Source organism: Equus asinus, chromosome 2 (assembly GCF_041296235.1).
Source record: "Equus asinus isolate D_3611 breed Donkey chromosome 2, EquAss-T2T_v2, whole genome shotgun sequence".
NCBI lineage: Eukaryota > Metazoa > Chordata > Mammalia > Perissodactyla > Equidae > Equus > Equus asinus.
In genome coordinates this window covers 151,890,450-151,912,848 of record NC_091791.1, presented here as the reverse complement: position 1 = coordinate 151,912,848, position 22,399 = coordinate 151,890,450, and the positions used below count along the sequence as shown (strand labels likewise).

General features: G+C 39.6%; 1 protein-coding gene across 2 annotated transcripts in view; it reads left to right on the top strand.

Moving 5' to 3' along the window:
• Positions 1–2,991: 2,991 nt before the first annotated feature.
• GOLM2 (golgi membrane protein 2) overlaps positions 2,992–22,399 on the top strand; it is a 100,194-nt gene continuing 80,786 nt past the window's right edge. Inside the window, exon 1 of one of the 2 annotated variants that reach the window (XM_014847084.3) lies at positions 2,992–3,727. In XM_014847084.3, coding sequence (XP_014702570.1) covers positions 3,401–3,727 — 327 coding nt within the window. In that variant the 5' untranslated portion in view covers positions 2,992–3,400. The remainder of the gene's footprint in view (positions 3,728–22,399) is intronic. The other variant, XM_014847085.3, reaches the window with a different exon arrangement.

Sequence of the window (22,399 nt, the reverse complement as noted above, 5' to 3'; positions counted from 1 at the left end):
GAATATATTTATGTCTATACTTGATAACCTAAATATATCTCAGAAGACAAGAACTGACTTTTTAAAAATAATTTTATTTTAGAAATACAAAAAAGTTGTGAAAATAGTACAGAGTTCCCATATACCCCATATCCAGTCTCCGTCATTATTTCTTTCTTTTTTCCGGTGAGGAAGATTGGCCCTGAGCTAACATCTATTGCCAATCTTCCTCCTTTTGCCTCAGGAAGACTGTTGCTGAGCTAATATCTGTGCCAATCTCCCTCTATTTTGTATGTGAGACACCATCACAGAATGGCTTGATGAGAGACATATAGGTCCGCACCTGGGATGCGAATCTGCAAACCCCAAGTCGCCAAAGCAGAGCGTGTAAACTTAACCACTATGCCATGAGGCTAGCCCCTCCCCCATTATTAACATCCTATATTAGCATGGTGCTTTTGTGACAATCAATTAACAAATAACAATACATTACTATTAACTAAAGTCTATATTTTATTCAGATTTCCTTAGTTTTTACTTAATGTTCTTTTTTGTTCTAGGGCCCTAGCCAGGATACTACACTACATTTAGTAGTTAGGTCTCCTTAAACTTCCTTTAGTTGTGAAAGTTTTTCAGATTTTCTTTGTTTTTGACGACCTTGACAGTTTGTAGGATTACGGTCAGGTATTTTGTAAAATGTCTCTCAACTGACATTTATCTGATGTTTTTCTCATGGTTAGACCAGGGTTATGAGTTTTGGGGAGGAAGACCACAGAGTCCTACTCTCATCACATCGTATCAATGTCACATACTAACAATATGATTTATGAATGTTGTTGTTGACCTTGATCACTTGGATTAAGGAATTGACTTTTACCTCAGTTTGATTAATGCCTAACCCAGAACCATCTATAACAAACACTTAGACACTATCTTGATAATATTTGAGTTGGGCTCATTAGTAGGGGGAATAGCTTGAAGAGGTAACCATCAAAACGGGAAAAAAAATTTTCCTGGGGGAACAGTGGGAAGAGGATTGGTTTTCAAGATTGAGCCCTGACACTTACTAGATGTATGACTTAAAGCAAGTTACTTCTGCATCTATAAAGTGGAATAATGGTACCAAATAGTTCTTTTAAGCATGTGATGAAAAAATGTATGTGAATGTGTTTTCTACAATATTATACTTTCAGTTGTCAGAATCCCATACAAAAATGAACATACTTTTTTGGGGCCAGCCAGTGGCGTAGCAGTTGAATTCACGTGCTCCATTTCAGCCGCCCATGGTTTGCAGCCTCAGATCCTGGGTGCGGACCTATGCACTGCTTATCAAGCCATGCTGCACCAGGCATCCCACATATAAAGTAGAGGAAGATGGGCACAGATGTTAGCTCAGGGCCACTCTTCCTCAGCAAAAAGAGGAGTGGCAGCAGATGTTAGCTCAGGGCTAATCTTCCTTAAAAAAAAATGAACATACTTCTTTGAGTAACATCTTAAGCAGTTAACATGACATCACAGATTAATTTTCAACTGCTGGCTAAGCAAAGCAAGGTCAATATGATGCTGAGGAAAAAATACGTGGGAAGGCTCATTATAGTCCATGATTCCCCATTTTGCCTTGCTCCCTTTTTCCAGTCTGCTTGTCATTTGAGACTGGAGGGAATTTCTTAGATCTTATGAAGCCAGAGCAAAAGGCTCACGTTTGACGTGAACTAATTATTAATAATTTTGGTGTCATTTGTTTTTCTGTATCTATGAGAGAAAAATCATCACTCTTTGAAGGTGCAATAATTCTTCCAGCCAACTCTAGGACCATAAGGCAAGTAACTCTATTTTTGAATGGACAGGAAGCATAGAAGAATTATTCAAAGATGACAAGTCTTCCTGCTTCAAAATCATACCACTCCGATTTGAATGAAAATACCAAAGTTTTTGCGTTCTTGATGTTTTATAGTCATGGAAGTTCTCGAACCTGAGGTCTGAAAAATAAAGCAACTCCACCTTCTTCTTAACAGGATAGAGCCAATAGCTTTTAAAAGTTTTATGCAAGAACAAAGGAAATATGCAGAAAAAAACAAAAGAGGTGGGGACTTTCCCTGCATCAATATAATTAAGCTGATAATATGTAATATATAAAAATATATTTTTAAAGTATATATATAATATATAATATAACGTAATATAGTACAGCAAGTTAGCCTGGTATAACGCAAAGAGCAACGATGTTAGAGACCAATGGTATGGATTCCCGTCTAACTCAGTCTCAAACGAGATATGGGACTTTGAGAAAGTTTTTGGAACATCTTTGTGTCTTGGATCTCTCATCTGTAAAACTGTTGTTGAGAGGATAATATGAGGCTAGGTATGCAAAAACAATTTGTAAGAGAGCTATTATTTCTAACCCAGAATGTGCTCGCTGTCAGTAACAGCATCACTTATCATTCATTGAGGGCAGGTTCAGAACTCTCCATTTGGAAGTCCAGTTCGAAGCAAAAGCAGCAGTGCGTTTAAGAACAGGAGCTCACACATTCTGAAGTTCTTTCCGTCCGTGTAACCTTGGAAACCAGGCTGGCATCACCCCTTTCAGCCATAAAGCTTAGTTTCTCTTGCTTTTCTCCATTATGCTTGGGGCACTGCTATTTTATTGGGTTTTTTTTGTTTGTTTGTTTTCTCTCCACATTGTTACCACAAACGAGAAAATCTCCTTCTACTGAAGCAAGTACTACAAAACCTTTCTTGTCGCTCCCTCGGCCCGCAGCTCACATACTGTTTTCCCTGTACAGCGGTCACAGCCCCAGATGTCCTCAAAGACAAGAACTCTCACGAGAGCCAGGATAAGGCAGGCACTCCCAGGGTCTAGGGAGTTGAGCAGGTAAAAGCTGAAGGAGCCCTGACTCAGGTCCAAGGGTTAACTGACACCGCCAAAACTAACACAACACACTTCCGAACAGAGATAACCCTCGCGAGATAAGACTTCAAAGGGCGAGAGAAGTCCACTTTCTCGCGAGAAGAGGGGGAGTCGGCGGAAACTAGGAAATGGCCCCCTAGGCGACCCGGACCCAGCCAGTAGGCGGGGACAGAGCTAAATCCGCCCCCTTCCGGCTCCTTTCCCCGCCCCCTAACCCTGGGGTGTGAGGCCCAGGGTGCGGGCAGCTGGCTTCTCCTGGTTACACCCGGCTGGTGCAGCGTCTCGTTGAAAGCTTCGGGAACTCGCTTTGGCCGGATTTGAGGAGGGGGGCGGGGAGGGGCCTGCGGCTTGCGGCCCCGCCCCCTTCTCCGGCTAGCCGGCGGGCGGATCGGCCCGCCTCCTGCTTCGGCCGGCCCAGGGGCCGCGTCCCCCAGGCAACTCAGCAGCGGAGGCCTGAGGTTCTGCCCGCAGGTGTCGGCGCCGAGGCCCCGGGGTACAGCCTGGTTCGGCCCCATGGTGGGTTTCGGGGCCAACCGGCGGGCCGGCCGCCTGCCCTCCTTCGTGTTGGTGGTACTGCTGGTGGTGATAGCGGTCCTCGCCTTCAACTACTGGAGCATCTCCTCCCGCCACGTCCTGCTTCAGGAGGAGGTGGCCGAGCTGCAGGGCCAGGTCCAGCGCACTGAGGTGGCCCGCGGGCGCCTGGAGAAGCGCAATTCGGACCTCCTGCTCTTGGTGGATTCGCACAAGAAGCAGATCGACCAGAAGGAGGCCGACTACGGCCGCCTCAGCAGCAAACTGCAGGCCAGGGAGGGCCTGGGCAAGAGATGCGAGGATGACAAGGTAAGGACGAGCCCTCGACCCCCATAGTTTCTTTCAGCTCCGGGGTGGGGGTGTTAGCCCGTCAGCGGCTGCCTTATGCCTTCCAGGATTGCAGCCCTGGAGGCTCCTCTTACCGCCAACAACCCTGTTTCTGTCCGACTTTTTCCGGTTTATCACTGCCACATTCTCCAGTCCCTGGCACACGAAACTGGCTGTAAGTTCTGGTTCTCAAGAGTGGCCTGTGTGTGGATGCCGCCTTTTCTCCAAGCTCAGCTGCTGAGTTGGCAGTAGTAATCATCTGGCCTATGTGGCCGCCTTACGTTCACAGATACACAAATCTGGAGACTGCCAGGTTTGGTGTGGGTATTGTTGCCTTATCCTTATTCCGTGCACACTGATCGATATTAATTTATTTAAAGAATGGGGCCGCCTCTAACTTCTCTGCTTATGGTGGTCACCGTGTTTTTCTTTTTTTTTTTTTTAAGAAATATGACTTTTAAAAACTCTCTACAAGGAGATTAAATAAAGAATCAGATATTACTGCCTTTTTTGTGATCAAAATGTTATGATCGATGGGCTCTGGAGCCATATATGGGGCACACTTATGATTTGGACATAGTGAATCCAAAATTATGTACTCAATATAAATTGCAATGAAATTAGCCTAAAAGGTAGAATCTAAAAATATGTTCTAAGCAACAGAATCTCATGTCAGTGTCCTCACAGTTCTTGAAAAGAAGTAAAAATGAAATTTTGTAGGCTGAAGTAGCTGTTAGGGTTGGTGTTTTAGGCAGATGGAAAGCGATATAAAATTTAAATGTAAAAAGTTTAAAGCTGGACTGTAACTAGATCTGCTACCAGACAATCTTTGTTCTCCCCGCCTTATTGGGAGCTATATTTTTAATTTATGATTTATGCATCTTCTGTTAGTATAGCAGAGTTGTGAAAATTACTGAGTGGGATAAGTAGATGACTTTCTTTCGGGACCTTTCTTTGATGATCTTCACATTGTTTTTTGTGTGTTCTTATTAAGTTATTTTGTATGTCAAAATCGTTTATATTAGATCATTATAAATTAAAATCCCCATGAGCTTCCAGCTTCCTTATTGTCACCAGCCTCTACCTTACTTTTATTTCGTGAAGACTGAGGCCCTCAGGTAAGTGCTTCTCTGTAACCCCCTCCTCTTCACCACAACATAGGCATCCTCTGAGAGGAGCAAGAGATCAGCAAATTTATAGATACAGTACACACTGAACTCTAAAGACTGAAAAATTCTCTTGAGTGGAATAGGGAGAAATCTGTGAAATTTTGGAGTATCAAAATGAGGTTTCAGACTTGAAATGGTTAGGCATTACAATTCAAATTCTTTCTGTTCTGATAGAAAAGGTGTTTTATCTAGTAATTTATACTCTGGATTTCATTTCTTCCATAGTGGACTGTAATATCAGTTTCTTTCAGTAGTTTTTCAGTTTTACCTTCAACCAGGTGTAGGTGTCCTCTGTTCTAAATTTTTTTTTTATTCCTCTGTAGACTCCCTTCTCCCAATCAACCAATTTCTTTTTTTACTTTCACTGCAAAACTCCAGTTATTAGTGGTCTATAAATGCCTATCTACTTCCTTTTTCATCCCCCATCCTAATTTTTCAATCTGTGTACTATCCTTCTTTCCTCCCCCTTTCTGAAGCTATTCTCTTGAAGGTCACAAGTGACAGTCTTCCTAGTGAAATCCAAAAAACATTTTTATCCTCAATCTATTTAATCTCTCAGTAGTTTGGTCCTGTTGATTGTCTCTAGCTTTTTGGAAACTATCTCCTTTCTTGCTTCTATAATATTTACTCTCCAGATTTGCTTGCTACCTTTTTCACTATATTCTTTGCTGGATTTTTTTTTCCCCCTCCAACCACCTAATAATGGACTCTATTCTTGGGCCTTTGCTTTCCCCTTAGAGCAGTATTTCTCAAAATGCTGTTAAACAGAATATTGTCCTAGGAATTGTTCATAGGCTGTCAGGATAAAAAAGGAAAACCTTCTTTTTTGGAGGGAAATATGGAGTAGTATAAGTAGTATATATCCTTCTCTTGGAGTTTAGAATGCTTGCTAGCATATAAAGGCTCTGGGAAAATCTGGTAGTAAAGAAGCCTGTTGAGTTTTGTTTGACCTAATGTCTCTCAGTGAATTTGATCACAGATTACTATTTTCACGGCCTACTTGTTATAATGGTACAGAAGAATGTAACAAACCTACTAGTTTGGGAAATGTTTCCCTAGGTATCTTCACTTTTGTTTGGTTAATATTCTGTGCAGCGGGCTCACAAATCTAGATCTCTCACTTGTATGTCAATTGCATATTTTGAGCTACCTTTAGTTTCTTTGTTGGAGTGCTTGTAAATGTTTGTTCTTGGGGTTAATGAGGAGGCTCTGAGCTACTAATAAAAAGGGTAGTCTTGATCTAGATGCACTATACATGAAATTTCAGAGTTGTTTCCTTTATTGCTACTACTCCCTTATATCTGGAGAAGTATATGGTAGACTAGAAAACATTTCAAGCTTTGAAGGCTGCAGTTGTAGGTTAGAATTCTGGTTCAATTTCCAGCTATGTGATGTCGAGGCAAGTTGTTTAACTGCTTTGGGCCCATTTCCTCATCTGTAAAATGAGGATCATAGTACCTACTTAGGTATTGTACAGATCTGAGATCACATCGGTGTAGAAGTATCAAACTTGACACATTACAAATCCAGTTTTAGAAAAAACAAACTAGACCTGAAACTTTCATATTTTCTATAACTGATGTAAATCCCTCTGTGTGGGGATAGTCTTGGAGATAGGGGAGGTAAATTTGACAGTTGTAATTGTCTCTTCCACTTTCAAACAGGCTTGTTTGTGTTAATGTAGTCCCTTTGGAGTAAAGGCTCTGCCTTTCAGGGTTTTTACCTATAGCAGACACTGGTGGTGGCCTACTCACTAGGCCGCTCACACCACCTTCATCTTTGCACACAAGCCCTGTTTTGTTTGGTATATCTCCTTCGCCTGTGACTCAGGGCTAGGTCTTGATTGGTCTAAGCCAATTACGGTAATTTCGTTATTCGTCCCAGTGATTAGTTTAGGAAGGGGCTCATGATGTGACTGGTGAGTTGTGAGGGGAAGTTTTCTTTCTCCTTAAAAGAGTCACACTTGCACCTCTGTGGCATTCTTCCCCCAAATCTGAAATCCCCAGTCTAATCGTGAGAAAGTATCAGACAAACTCATATTGAGGGACTTTCTACAGAATACCTGACCAGTACTCTTCAGAAGAGTCACACTTGAAGAGATGGTCTCTTCTGCCAAATGTTTTTGCTTCTGCATGTGACATCTGAAATCAAGTGCCAGGAGAGTTAACTGAGGAATGGCTGAGGCACTGAAGATGACAGAGTAAAATTTTACATTAGAATATTGGCACTTCTTATGTGAGATAAGAAATTTTCCTTATTGTTTAAGCCAGTCAAGTGGAGATTTCCTTAGTTGAAGCCTAAGGTGTCCTATTAACATTCTCATTGCCAAGGTAGTGTCTGAGGTGTGGATTAAATCTTACATGTCCCCAAGGCAAGGTGAGCAGTGACCCGAAATCTGCATGTGGTTTTGGGGGTTCTCAAAGGTCTTTATCTTGAGAATCCACAATGGTGTTTGGATGCCTTACTAGGTACTTCCTTCACAGTCCTTGGAGACCAGAATCATCTGGAGGCATCACCCCCCTGTACCACCCCTGCTTACACACCATAGATTTTTCACATCAGAAATCCCTTTGTGGGGGCTGGCCCCATGGCCAAGGGGTTAAGTTCGCGTGCTCTGCTTTTGCGGCCTGGGGTTTCGCCAGTTCGGATCTGAGTGCAGACATGGCACCCCTTGTCAGGCTGTGCTGAGGCAGCATCCCACATAGCACAACCAGAGGCACTCACAACTAGAATATACAACTGTATACTGGGGGGCTTTGAGGAGAAGAAAAAAAAAGAAAAAAGAAGATTGGCAACAGTTGTTAGCTCAGGTGCCAATCTTTGGTAAAAAAAAAAATCCCTTTGCCCTGCTGAGCTGCCTTAGGTAGGATGTGTGTGTAGGGGTGTTGGCAAGGCAGTCCTTGCTCAGGCTCTCTTCTTCTTTTTTTTGTGAGGAAGATTAGCCCTGAGCTAACATTTGTGCCAGTCTTCCTCTATTTTATATGTGGGTTGCTGCCACAGCATGGCCATGAGTGTGTAGGGTAGGTCCATGCCCAGGATCCGAACACATGAACCTGGGCTGCTGAAGCAGAGTGCGTGGAACTTAACCACTAGGCCACAAGGCTGGCCCCTCTTTTTAAAATTTTTCAATTTTTTATTAAACTTTTATTTTAGGACAGTTTTAGATCTGTGGAATTATTGCAAAGATAGTACAGAGAGCTTCTATATACCCCACACCTAGTTTCTCCTATTTTAACATCTTGCATTAGTGTAGCATATTTGTCACAATTACTGAACCAGTATTGATACATTATTATTAACTAAAGTCCATAGTTTATTCAGATTTCCTCAGTTTTCCCCTAATCTCATTTTTCTGTTTCAGGATCCCATCCAAGGTACCACATTACATTTAGTCATCATGGCTCTTTAGGCTCCTTTTGGTTGTGACATTTTTTCATACTTTCCTTGTTTTTGATGATCTTGACAGTTTTGAGGATTACTGGTCAGGTATTTTGTAGAATGTCCCTCAGTTGGGATTTGTCTGATGCTTTTCTCAGGATTAGACTGGGATTATGGTTTTTGGGAGGAAGACTACAGAGGTAAAGTGCCATTCTCGTCACATCGCATCATGAGTCCATCTTTCAAAATGACCTGTCACAATTGATGTTAACATTGATCACCTGGCTTGAGATAGTTTTTGTCAGATTTCTGCACTGTAAAATTACTCTTTTTTTTTCTCTCTTTCCATACTGTACTCTTTAGAAGAAAATCATTATGTGCAGCCCACACTTATTGAGTGAGGAGTTATGCTCTCCCTCCTTAAGGATAGAGTATCTACATAAATTATTTGGAATTCTGCACAGACTTTTGTGTCTTCTCCCTCACTTATTAATTTATTTGTATCAGTATGGACTCATGGATATTTATTTTATACTTTAGGTTATAATCCAGTGCTACTTTTTTAATTTTGTTGCTCAAATTGTTCCAGCTTTGGTTATTGGGGAGCCCTTTCAGTTGCCTCCTGTATACCTCTGACATAATACTCCATCATTTTGACATACCTCATCCTTACTTTTATAGAGCTACAAGATGCTCCAGGCTTATCTTATATATTTCCTGCCCTAGTCCTAGAATCAGTGATTTCTCCAAGGAGCCCTGGTTCCTTTCGTTGGAAAATGGTAATAGAGACCAAGATATAGGTGCTAGGTGTACTCATTGCTACTCGCAGGCTCTTTGGAAATCTAGGAATCCCTGTTCCACAGGAATCAGAAAGGTGAGCTTGGACTTCTTCCAATTTATTATACTATCCTGCCATTTTCAGTCTGTTACCTGGGCTATTAGAACACAGAAATTCTTTAAGGGAGTTTGAAATTGCCCCTGTCAGTGTCCAGGGAAGTGAGAAACAAGCCCCACTTCTCTGGGATTCCCCTGCGTTTACCGTATTTTTTACCTTGCTCCTAAAGGGTTTCAGCCGAAAGGGGTGTATTAGGTTGCCAGAGCTGCCATACAAAATACCACAGCTTGGGTGACTAAAAACAATAGAAATTTATGTTCTCGTAATTCTGGAATCTGGAAGTCCAGGGTTGAGGTGCTAGCAGTTTAGTTTCTTCTGGGACCTCCCTCCTTGTCTTGCAGATGGCCGTCCTTTTGCTGCTTTGTCATCACATAGCAGTCCCTCTGTGTACATTCATCCCTGACATCTCTACCTCTTCTTATGAGTACACCAGTCATAGGATTAGGGCTGCACTTTAATGGCTTAATTTTAACTTAATCACCCCTTTAAAGACCTCATTTCCAAATAGGTTACATTCTGAGATACTGGGGGTTGAGACTTCAATATATGGATTTTTTTTTTTGCAAGGAAAGATTCTCTCTTCCTCTTTTTCTGTTTTCTTCCCCAAAGCCCCAGTGCATGGTTGTATATCCTAGTTGTAAGTCATTCTAGTTCTTCTATGTGAGCCGGCACCACTGCATGACAGCTGACAGACAGATGGTGTGGTTCTGCGACTGGGAAGTGAACCCAGGCCACTGAAATGGTGAGTGCCAAACTTTAACCACTAGGCCATCAGGGCTGGCTCCAATATATGGATTTTGGGGAAACACAATTCAACCCATAACAAGGGGGATCTGTGACACACACACACTGCCTTTTCTTCTTTCTGTCGGAAAGGCCCTTCCTTCTATTTCCTGGGTGTAGGGCATTTCTCTTACCCCAATTCGAATTCTTGCCATCTGTAGCTTATACTAAAGCTATGTGGTCCAGGTGGACCAAATCAAGCTCTTGATAAATAAAAGGAGCTGATAGGATGTAGAAAAAGTCCTCCGCAAAATTTTTGTTTTATTACAAATGCAAGATATGGTCAGTTTTGAGGTTGAAGCTGAACCATAAATGACCTCTTTTCCCTTTAACAACCATAATCCTCCCTGAGGCAGTATATAATGTTAGTTGAATAGGGAAAAGGTCGTGTGCCAGAAAGGAGTATGGGAAGCATTTTACTTTTTTTTCCCTTCCAAAAAATATCCTCGTTATGTGTGTGTGTGTGCGCATAACACTCAAACACGTACCAAATATGTATATGTAAAAACCCTGGCACTTAGTAGGTATTCATTACCAAGGGCTCAAATCCTGGGTCTGCCATTTGGTATGTGTATGACCTTGGACAAATTACTTAACATCTCTGTGCCTCAGTTTCCTTATATGTAAGATGAGGACAATAATAGTTACCTCTCTCATTCTTGTGAAGTTTAAATCAATAAATTCATTAAAATGCTTAGAACAATGCCTACTACATAGTGAAAAGAAAGCAATGTTCAATAAGTGTGTGTTAGCTGTTATTATTCCACAGCTACTTCCTTATTTCTATCCTGACTTCTCCAGGATGGGCCTTTGTCCATGTTCCTGCCCCAGATCCGGTCCCAGCTCCAGCCTACCTACCTCACCCTTTGCTCCTGGTTATCTGCCTTTTTTTTTTTTTTTTTTTTCATTTCCTGGTCCATTTCTAGTTAGGCTTAGTTAACTACTCCCATGTTTGTCTTAGCTGACTTCCTGGAGGCTGCCTGTTCATCTGTAATTTGAGAATCAGCCTTCTATAGTTCTTCTAATAAGCTGCAGATGATAATTCCTGCCTTTGTCCCTGCCTCACCAGTCATAATCTGGCCAAGTTCTAGCTGTAATTTAGTTACTACCTCAAATTATTCATAAACCATACAAAATTCATACCTCTTCTCCAAACTATATCCCTTTCCCACCTTCTTGGTCCCTATAAATAATGCTCATGTGACCATTATTAAGATTGAGGTTAGAAATTTTGGTGTCCTCTTTGATTTCTTCAGTATCTCATTCAGTGATTCAACATGCAGAGGAGTTACTCGATCAAATTGAGTTAAAAACATCACTCTGGTTGCAGAATAGAGAGTTGATTGGAGAGGAAACAGTAGTTTCCTAACTAGTCTCCTTGCCCTAGTGTCTGTTTCTTTAAGTTGGTTCTCCACCTGAAGCAAACTTGATCTTTCTCAAGCCTTATTTTCGGATGGCTGGATCACTCATTTCATCAAGTCAAAATTCTGCTGTCTAGACTTTAAGGTCTTCCATGAGTAGTTCCAACTACTTTTGTCTCCCCACCTGCCTTGCTGTGTTATGTTAATTCCAATTTTGGTGCCTTTGTTCCTGCCACTTGACTCTTAGCTTCTTGTATCTTTTCTGTGTATCTATTTTACAATCTTTCATCCAGCTTCTGATCTGTCCACCACGAAGCTCCCTAGGACTTCTGACCCAGAGCATACTTTTCCTTCTTTGTACACAGTTGGCATTTATTGTTTGAGTGGCACTCATTTTTTTCTTCATTTTTCTCTAATAGCTTCTTAACAAAATTGCCTTCTCAACAAAATTTTAAGTTCCTTGAGGAAGGACCATATTTTAAGTTTTTTCCTATGGGTTCTCAATAGTCCTTATGCTGATACAAAGTGTTATGGGTTACTGGGTTAGGGTGGACCCTAATCCAATATCTTTTGTCCTTCCTTATAAGAAAAGGAAATTTGGACACTGATAAAGACACATAGGGAAGAAGGCCGTGTGAAGATGGAGGCTTTAACTGAAGTGATGCATCTACAAGCCGACGAATGCCAAGGATTGCCAGTAACTACCAGAAGCTTTAAGAAGGAAGCAAGGAAGGACCGTCCCCTAGAGCCTTCAAAGAGAGAGCATGGCCCTACACACAGCTTAATTTTGGACTTCTCACCTCCAGTATTATGAGAAAATAAATTTCAGTTGTTTTAAGGCAACAAGTTTGTGGTACTTTACTACAGCAGCCCTAGGAAACTAAAACAAAATTCAATAAAAATTCCAGCAGACTTTTTTTGGGTAGAAACTGACAACTGATTCGAAAATGTACGTGGAAATGCAAATAACCTAGAATAGCCAGAGCAATTTACACAAAGAACAAAGTTAGAGGACTCACACTCCCTGATTTCAAGACTTATAAAGACAGTGTGGTATTGATGAATAAAACAGGCAGATAAATCATTGGAACAGGATAGAGTACAGAAATAGACCCATACATATATGATCAATTGATTTTTGACAAAGATGGTAAGGTAATTTAATGGGGAAGGGAAAGTCTTTTCAACAAAAGATGTTGAAACAACTGGATATCTTTACAGGGGGTAGTGGAGGGAGAACAATAACGGCTACCTCACAACATGGACAGAATTAACTTAAAATGAATTATGGACCTAAATATAAAAGGTGAAACTATAAATCTTCTAGAAAATAACACAGGGGAAAATATTTGCGACTTCAGGATATGCATGGATTTTTGAGAGAACAAATATCGTGTACCATAGGGAAAAAAATTGACAAATTGGTCTGTCAAAATTAAAAACTTTGCTTCTTAAAAGGCACTATTGAAAAAAAAAGAAAGAAAAAGCAAAACACGGACTGGAAGAAATGCAATATATTTTTATGACAGAAGAATTGTATCAGAATATATAAAAACCTCTTAAAACTCAGTAGTAAGAAGACAATCCTGTTTTTTTAAATGAGCAAAAGATTTGAACAGACATTTCATCGAAGAAGATTTATGAATGGCAAATAAGCACATGGAAAGATGCTCAGTACCATTAGTCATCAAGAAAATGCAAATTAAAGCCACAGTGAGACACCACTACACACTCATTAAAATGACTAACATTAAAAAGACTGACAATACCAAGTGTTAGTGTGGATGTGGAGCAACTACAGCTCATATACTGCTGGTGGGAGTATAAAATAGTACAACCACTTTGGAAGACTGCTTAGCAGTTTCTTATAAAGTTAAATATATGCCTACCATGGCTAAGTATTTACCCACAAGAAATAAAAACATGTGACCACAGAAAGACTTATACATAAATATCTGTAGTAGCTGTATTCACAAAAGCCAAAAACTGGAAAAACCCTAATGTCCATCAGCAGGTGAATGGATAAACAAAATGTGATAGATCCATACAGCAGAATATTACTCAGCAATAAAAAGGAATAAATTACTGATACGCTTGGCAACATAGATGAATCTCAAAACCATTATGCTGAATGAAAGAAGCCCAACATACAAGAGTACATACTTATGATTCCATTTGTATAATATTCTAGAAAAAGCAAACTAATCCGTAATGATAGAAAACAGAACAGTTGTTGCCTGAGACCAGAGGTGCAGGGAGCGGTGACAAAGGGACAAGAGGAAACTTTGAGAGAGTGGTAAAAATGTGCTATATTTAGGTTGTAGTGGTGGTTACACAGATATATAAAACTATCAAAAAGTCATCAGGGGCCAGCCCCATGGCTGAGTGGTTAAGTTTGCACGCTCTGCTTCGACGGCCCAGGGTTTCACTGGTTCGGATCCTGGGCATAGACATGGCACCGCTCATCAAGCCATGCTGAGGTGGCATCCCACATGCCACAACTAGAAGGACCCACAACTAAAATATACAACTATGTACCGGGGGGCTTTGGGGAGAAAAAGGAAAAATAAAATCTTTAAAGAAAAAAAGCCATCAAATTGTATACTTTAAATAGATGCAGTCTATTGTATGTAAATTATACTCCATTGAAGTTAAAAAATAAAAATTAAAACACGCAATAAAAGGCGGGGTGAAAGCCAGTCAATGGCTTTCTAATGCCCTTAACATGGCTAACAAATCTTTTTGTAATCTGACCCCAGCCTTGCAGTCCAGCATCAAATATTATCATTCTCCCTTTAGCACCCTCCTCTTCACATCCTGAACTTTTAGATCCTCAGACTCTCCATGCTGTCCCCCTACTCTGTGCTTTTAAACGTACAGTGCCCTACGTTCGGAACCCTCTTCTTGTAAGTCTTCCGAGCTTTTTGTTCCTCCAAACTTCTCACTCATTCTTTTTTTTGAGGAAGATTAGCCCTAAGCTAACATCCTCTGCCAATCCTCCTCCTTTTGCTGAGGAAGGTTGGCCCTGAGCTAACATCCGTGCCCATCTTGCTCTACTTTTTATGTGGGACGCCTGCCACAGCATGGCTTGATATGTGGTACGTAGGTCCATGCCCAGGATCTGAACCAGCAAACCCCAGGCCACTGAAGTGGAGCGCGTGAACTTAACCACTATGCCACCGGGCCAGCTCCTTCTCATTCATTCTTTAACTCACTAAAGCCTTTTCTTTTTTAGGACTCAGCTAAAATTCTGTTTCTCAAGAATGTCTTCCCCAAGCCCTTAAACTAGGTTAAGTCCTTCCACCATTTTCCCTGCTCAATTGTAAGCTGCATAATCATGTATACTGTGTCTGTCTCTCATTCACTTGTTCACTGCTGTATCCACAGCATGTAGTATAGGAACTGACCAAAAATAGAAACTCAGACATAAAGAAAGAAATGAGGGCCCGGCCCCATGCCCAAGTGGTTAAATTTGCACACTCTGCTTCAGCAGCCCAGGGTTTGCCGTTTCGGATCCTGGACGCAGGCGTGGCACTGCTCATCAGACCTTGCTGAAGTGGCATCCCCCATAGCACAACCAGAGGAACTCACAAGTAGAATATACAACTATGTACTGGGGGGTTTTGGAGAGAAGAAAAAAAGAAGATTGGCAACAGATCTTAAAAAAAAAGAAATGGAATTGGGAGTGGAAGCACAGGTTATATAAACATTGAGTGGGCGAGGGATAGGATGAAAGGAAATGGGTGTTATTGAAGCTAAGGGAGAAAAGTTTCAAGGGGGGGCAGGAGAGATCAACACTAAGTGTTACAGAGAGTCAAGTGGAAGAATGAAAAATGTTAGTCAATTAGGTCTTTGTTAATCATCAAATAAAAAAAATTTACCCCAAGTTGAATTTAAGTGGGTATATGGGATTGAAATTGTAAAGCAAAAGTACGTAAATTGTTTTATATTAAATACAAAGGCTTCCTAGATATATGTTTTGAAGTCATCCTTAGAGGAAGGATGAATCTGAGAGGAAGAATCAGACATGGAAGGCAACTGATTAAAAACCCTGAGGTAACATTGTTCAAAGGAAGAGCAGTCTGGCCAGGAAAAGATAGGGCAAGAAAGTTAGGGGCCAGCCCTGTGGCTGAGTCGTTAAGTTCCGTGCTCTGCTTCAGTGGCCCAGGGTTTCACCGGTTTGGATCCTGGGCGCGGACCTAGCACCACTCATCAAGCCATGCTGAGGTGGCATCCCACGTGCCACAACTAGAAGGACCTGCAACTAGAATATACAACTATGTACCAGGGGGCTTTGGGGAGAAAAAGGAAAAGTAAAATCTTTTTTTTTTAAAAAAAGAAAGTTAGATAAAGTTAGTTAGGAATCAGAAAGAGAACCTGACAGCACTGTGAGAAACTGAAATTACTGCATACCCTGTGCGTAGAGGGAAGCTTGGACTTTCAATCAAAGGAAACATTAATTTTCTTTTAAGGAAGAAGCTAAAATGGGGAAACCTTAGGTCTTCATTCACAAAAAAATAGTTCTTCCTTAATAAAGTCACCGTTCAAAAAGTACTCCCTATCACTTCAGAGGACAGATCCCACATGCCACGCTACAAGATTTGTTTCTCTTCCTCTGTGGAGTGGGTGGCAAGAAGCTCCTTGAAGGTCCTTTTACCTTTTCTCTGCATAACTAAATCCTAGCCATCATTTTTCAAGAATCAGTTTGTTTTATGATCTCCATGGAACCTCCTGGGATTACTCTGTCCCTTACCATAGGAGCAAGAGAAAGTGGAGAAATATGAAAATAAGAAAGGGAGACAAAAAAGAAAAGCGGAGACATATTTCTAAGAACTTTTTATACAGAGTATAGCAAGTGCTCAATATATTTTGTCAATTTAATTAATATATTTGGATTTTAAGAGAACAATACAAGACCAAATTTCTTCAAGATTAACTATACCAATGCACACAGGAGAGAAAGGAACTAACATTATTAACTGTCAAACTCTGTACTGGACAGGCTTTTACCCATTTTATTTCATTAATCTTCCCCATTTTATGAATGAAGAAACAAGCTTAAGAGAGGTAAGAGAATGGCAGAATTCAAAACTCAGGTCTGTTTGATCCAAAACCCTTGCTCTTTTCAGTAAAGTTGCCACACAGTATTTTATGTATATATATATATTTTTTCTTTTTTTAAAAGATTGGCACCTGAGCTAACAACTGTTGCCAATCTTTTTTTTTTCTTCCTTTTCTCCCCAAATCTCCCCAGTACATAGCATATTCTAGTTGTGGGTCCCTCTAGTTGTGGCATGTGGGATGCCGCCTCAACATGGCCTGACGAGCACTTGCGCCCAGGATCCGAACCAGTGAAACCCTGGGCTGCCGAAGCAGAGAGTGCAAACTTAACCACTCAGCCATGGGGCCAGCCCCTAGATATATGTTTTAAAACATATAAAATTATATATATATAATGAAATTGTGTATTATTATATAAGAGCAGTTATCTAGCCAACAAATCAAAAAACTTTTGAATATTCACTATATGTGTTAGTTTCCTAGGGCAGCTGTAACAAGGCACCACACCACAACCTGGATGGCTTAAAACAACAGACATTTATTATCTCACAGTTTTGGAGAATAGAAGTCCAAAATTAAGGTGTTGTCAGGGCCATGTTCCCACTGGAGCCTCTAGGGGAAGATTCTTCTAGTTTCTAGTAACCTCAGGCATTCCTTGGTTTATGGCAGCGTAACTCCAGTCTGTCTCTGTCTTTCATGGCTGTCTTCCCAGTTTGTCTGTGTGTCTTTGTCTCTTCACATGGCATTCTCTTCCCTAATTCTGTTTTCTTTTCTGATAAGGATACGAGTCATATTGAATTAAGGCCTACTGTAATCCAGTATGACTTCATTTTAACTTGATTTCATGTGCAATGACTCTGTTTCCAAGTAAGGTCACATTCACAGGTACTGGGGGGTTATACTTCAACAGTTCTTTCTTTTTGGGGCCTCAATTCAACCTATAATAAATCTGTAAATCAATTTGGAGTGAATTGAATCTTAACGATATTGAATATTCTATTTCATGAACATGGTGTATCTCTATTTTTTAGGTCTTCTTTAAATTCTTACAGCAAGTTTTAAATTTTCGGTGTTCAGGACTCACGCAAATTTTATTACATTTATCCTTAAGTATTTCATGTATTTGACGCTATCAAAAATGGTATTGTATCTTTTATTCCATTTTGCACTTATTCTTGGCAGATCTATGGGAGTGCTATTAACTTTTGTATAATGATCATTTCCCTGCACTAGAACTCATTAGTTCTAGTACTAATGGAATCTAAGAAATTCTAAGAAATCTGCCAAAAAAGCTACTAGAACTCATTGTAGTAGCTTTTTTTTTGTAGATTCCTTAGAATTCTCCATGTATATGATCATGTCATCTGCAAATGACAGTATTTTTTTCCCCTTTCTAATTGGATACTTTTAATTTTATTTTTCTTTGCCTTGTTATACTGCCTAGCATCTCTAGTACAACGTTAAATAGAAGTGGTGAGATTGGATATCCTTGCAGAAAAAGCATTTGACAAAATTCAGCACCCATTCATGATAAAAACTCTCAGGAAAGTAGAAATAGAAGGAAACTTCCTCAAATTCTTAAGAGGATATCTATCAAAACCCTATAGCTAACATTATATGTAATGGCAAAAGACTAAATTCTTTCTCATAAGGTCAGAAATATTAAATTCGAAGTTAGAGAAGAGTACAATTTTTAAGTAAGTTGAGTTTGAGGAATCTATGAAGTATCAAGTAGGCAGTTGGAAATACGCTCCTGGAATTCAGTAGAAAGGATGGGCTGGGAACAGATTTAAGTGTGTTATGGTTGTTGAAGTCATAAGAATGGTCTAGGATGTAAAGTGAGATGCTGAATATGTAAGACAGAGCCTTGCAGCGTATAAGGTATAGTAGAGGAGGAGCAAGTTTAAATGACTGAGAAAGAGTGGCCAGAGAGAGAGGAGAAAGCTGGGTACTGTGGTGTCAGATAGGCCAAGGGGAAAGAGTTTTGAGGAAAAGTTGTCAGTGTTAATTGCTATAATTATAATTGTCTCGCCATAACTAGATTGTGAGCCAGGTGGGGCTGTATGTTCTATTCATCTTTGTATTCCCGTAGTTCCTGGCATAACATTACTGAATACATGTTTAAGATTCTTGAGTACAGATATCTCTTAAGCTACATATGTTTTGAGTACCTAGTTCATGCCCAGATAATACATAATGGTTGAGTGAATGACCATATCTGCACATTTATATTGGATCTATGTTTTCATGTCTTCCAACTTTATATTGTGAATTTCTTGACTATAAAAATCTAAACTTTGTAAACACTTACATATTCAGTACTATGCCTGTGATGGACTCAGTAAGTACTTGATGATTGATTCAGCAGTTTGCACTGGCTCTTAATCAGCATGCATAAATACGTGTTGGGGCTACCACAGATATTTTCCACATATCTGATCATACTACTTTTCTGAAAGACATCATCAAAATATTCTAATGTAAAACCACTCATTATCAACTCATGATCTTTCTAGCATGCATAGAATTTATCTTTTCTTCGAAAAATGATAGTACATCTAGATTAGTATTTTGTTCACTTAGAAACTCAAAAATATTTTTCTGATTTGATTTAGCATTTAAATGAAGAGAAGAAAATCTTGGGATTAGTTTAATGGGAATATGGTGAAAAAAATTGAGTTACGTGTTGCATATAATCAAGGACTTGTTTCATAAACTGGGAACTAACTTGAAATAAATTCACAAAGGGTAAAATGAAATGTCCTTTTACTGATATAGTGCTTTATGATTTTTCAAAGCACGTCATATGCATAAGTCATTTGGGAAAATTGAGTATCTACCATGTGCTAGGTGCTAGAGATAGAAAGATGATGATTCATTACTTGTCCTCAAGGAACTCTGTCCAATAGGGTAGACACACACAGAGAAATAATCCATAATGTGTGATTAGGTGCTACAGAACTATTTACAAAGGGATTTGAGAGTACAAAGGAACAATTGATTAACTGCTTCAGGAAGTCAGGAAAGAAAGGATTCACTGAACATGAATCCAAATGGATGAAGAGTAGTTAACCAAACTTAGAAAAGGGTAAGGACAGAAGGAACATAAATGAAGCCAGGATATCTTGAAAGTACATTGTACCTTCACAGGCCAAGCAGTTCAAGCGGAGAGTGGAATGTAAAGGACATGGTGGTGAGAAGGAAGGGAATTTGTGTTTGCAGATAAAGCTATTTAGGGCCAGACTCTTTATTATTATTTTTTTTAGTGTGGTAAAATATATATAACATAAAATTTATTATTTTAACCATTTTAAGTTTATAATTGAGTGGCATTAAGTACATTCACAATGTTGTATAACCATCACCACTGTCTATTTCCAGAACTTTTTCACCATCCTAAACAAAAACTCTGTACTTCGTAAGCCATAACTACCTCCCTCTCCCAGCTCCTAGTAATACTAGTAATAGCCCCTATTTTTTGTCGCCATGAATTTGTCTGTTCTAGATACTTTATGTATGTGGAATCATACCATATTTGTCCTTTTGTGTCTGGCTTATTTCACTTAGCATAGTGTCTTCAAGGTTATCCATGCTGTAGCATGTATCAGAACTTCATTCCTCTTTATGGTTGAATAATATTCCATTGTATGCACAAACCACATTTTGTTTATCTGTTCATCTGTTGATAGACACTTGAGTTGTTTCTACCATTTGGCTATTGTGAATAATACTTTTTGAACATTGGTGTATAAATATTTGTTTGAATCTCTGTTTTCAGTTCTTTTAGGTATATACCTATGAATGGAATTGCTGAGTCATATGATAATTCTGTTTAACTTTTTGAGAAACCACCAAACTGTTTTTTACTGTGGCTGCACCATTTTACATTCCTATCACCAATGCACAAGGGTTCCAGTTTCTCTATATCCTTGTCAACACATGTTATTTTCCTTTTTTTTTTTAATAGTCATCCTAGTGGGTATAAAGTGGTATCCCGTTGTAGTTTTGTGTTTCTCTAATGACTAATAGTGTTGAATATCTTTTCATGTGCTTCTTGGCCATATTTATCTTATTTGGAGAAATGTCTATTCAAATCCTTTGTCCATTTTTGAATTAGATTGTTTTTTGTGTTGAGTTGTAAGAGTTCTTTATGTCTTCTAGATATGAAACTTTTATCAGATATATGATTTGCAAATATTTTCTCCTTCTCTGGGTTGTCTTTTCATTCTGTTGATAGTGTCCTCTGATGCATAAAAGTTTTTAATTTTGATGAAGTCCAATTTTATCTATTTTTTCTTGCATTACCAAAACCAAAGTGTGTTCCCTCCTGGCATGTTAAATTAGACTCTACACCAGAAGTAGTTATCCAACAAAGTAAAGTATATTTGTGGCAAATAGGAGACTATGAGGAATCATTTCCAGAGTCATGGCATCCCTGAACAAAGGGAAGCAGGGACATTTATTTCGGATGGGGAATGAATTTTCAAAATGGAGAGGTGGGTATTCACTTGTACAGATTCAGTTGGAAAACATGCTTCCACATACACTGCAGGTGTAGTAATAAGGCCTAAGCTCCTGCTGGAGAGATCTTAGCATTAAAAATAAGGCAAAGGTCATAGGCGTAGTTCTCGTGGTGAGGCTTGGTCTGGTTCAGGGTGGTGATTGCATCTCCTTAACATAACAAAAGGAAAAAGAACAATTTGGAAAAAGAGTTAAAATATCCAAAATCATCCTTGAGTTCCTTGGGGTAACTAGTTGGTGACAGTTACCTGTGTTTTCGATGTCACATTTAAGAAACCATTACTGAATCCAAGGTCATGAAGATTTTCACTTATGTTTTCTTCTAAGAGTTTTATAGTTTTAGTTCTCAAATTTAGGTTTTTGATCCATTTGAGTTAATTTTTCTGTATGGTACAAGGTAAGGGTCTAACTTCATTCTTTGCATGTGGTTATCCAGTTGTCCTGGCACCATTTGTTGAAGAGATTCTTTTTTCCTACTGAATAGTCTTGGCATCCTTGTTGAAAAATCAGTTGACCATATATATGGGGGGTTATTTTTGGACTCGCTAGGGCTGGACTCTTAAAAGCCTTATATGTCATACTAAGGAATTTTGATTTTCCCCTCTAGGTGATGGGGAAAAATATAATCAAATTTGTATTTTGAAAAGATAATTATAGGCATAGTATGGAGGATAATTGTAAAGAAAAGAAATTGAAGTCAAGATCAGTTGAGAAATACTTTACTGCAGAAGTTTAGGCAAGAACTATGGGCCTGAATTTAAAACAATAGCAGCAAGAATAGAGTAATAGACTTGAAAGGCTGGTTAATTTGATTTATAACTAAACAGTAAGGTAGTAAGGCTTGCAATTCCCATTTTATTTTATTTATTTATTTTTTTTAAAGATTGGCACCTGAGCTAACATCTGTTGCCAATCTTTTTTTTCTTCTTCTTCTTCTCCCCAACCCTCCCCACCCCGTACGTAGTTGTATATTCTGATTGTAGGTCCTTCTGGCTCTGCTATGTGGCATGGCACCTCAGCATGGCTTGATGAGCGGTACTAGGTCCACGCCCAGGATCTGAACCTGCGAAACCCTGGGCCACTGAAGTGGAGTGCGTAAACCTAACCACTTGGCCACCGGGCCGGCCCCACAATTCCCATTTTATAGATGAGAAAACTAAAGCTTTTTTCTTTTCCTCATTGCATTACTGCTTTATTTATTTTCTTCTTTTCATTTTTGTTATGGAGTTCATAGTAGTTTACATCATTGTGAAATTTCAGTTGTACATTATTTCTTGTCCATCACCATATAAGTGCTCCCCTTCACCCCCTTTGCCCACCCTCCACCTGCCTTCCCCTGGTAACCACTGAACTGTTTTCTTTGTCCATGTGTTTGTTTATATTCCACATTATGAGTGAAATCATATGGTGTTTGTCTTTCTCAGTCTGGCTTATTTTGCTTAGCATAATTTGCTCTAGGTCCATCCATGTTGTTGCAAATGGGATG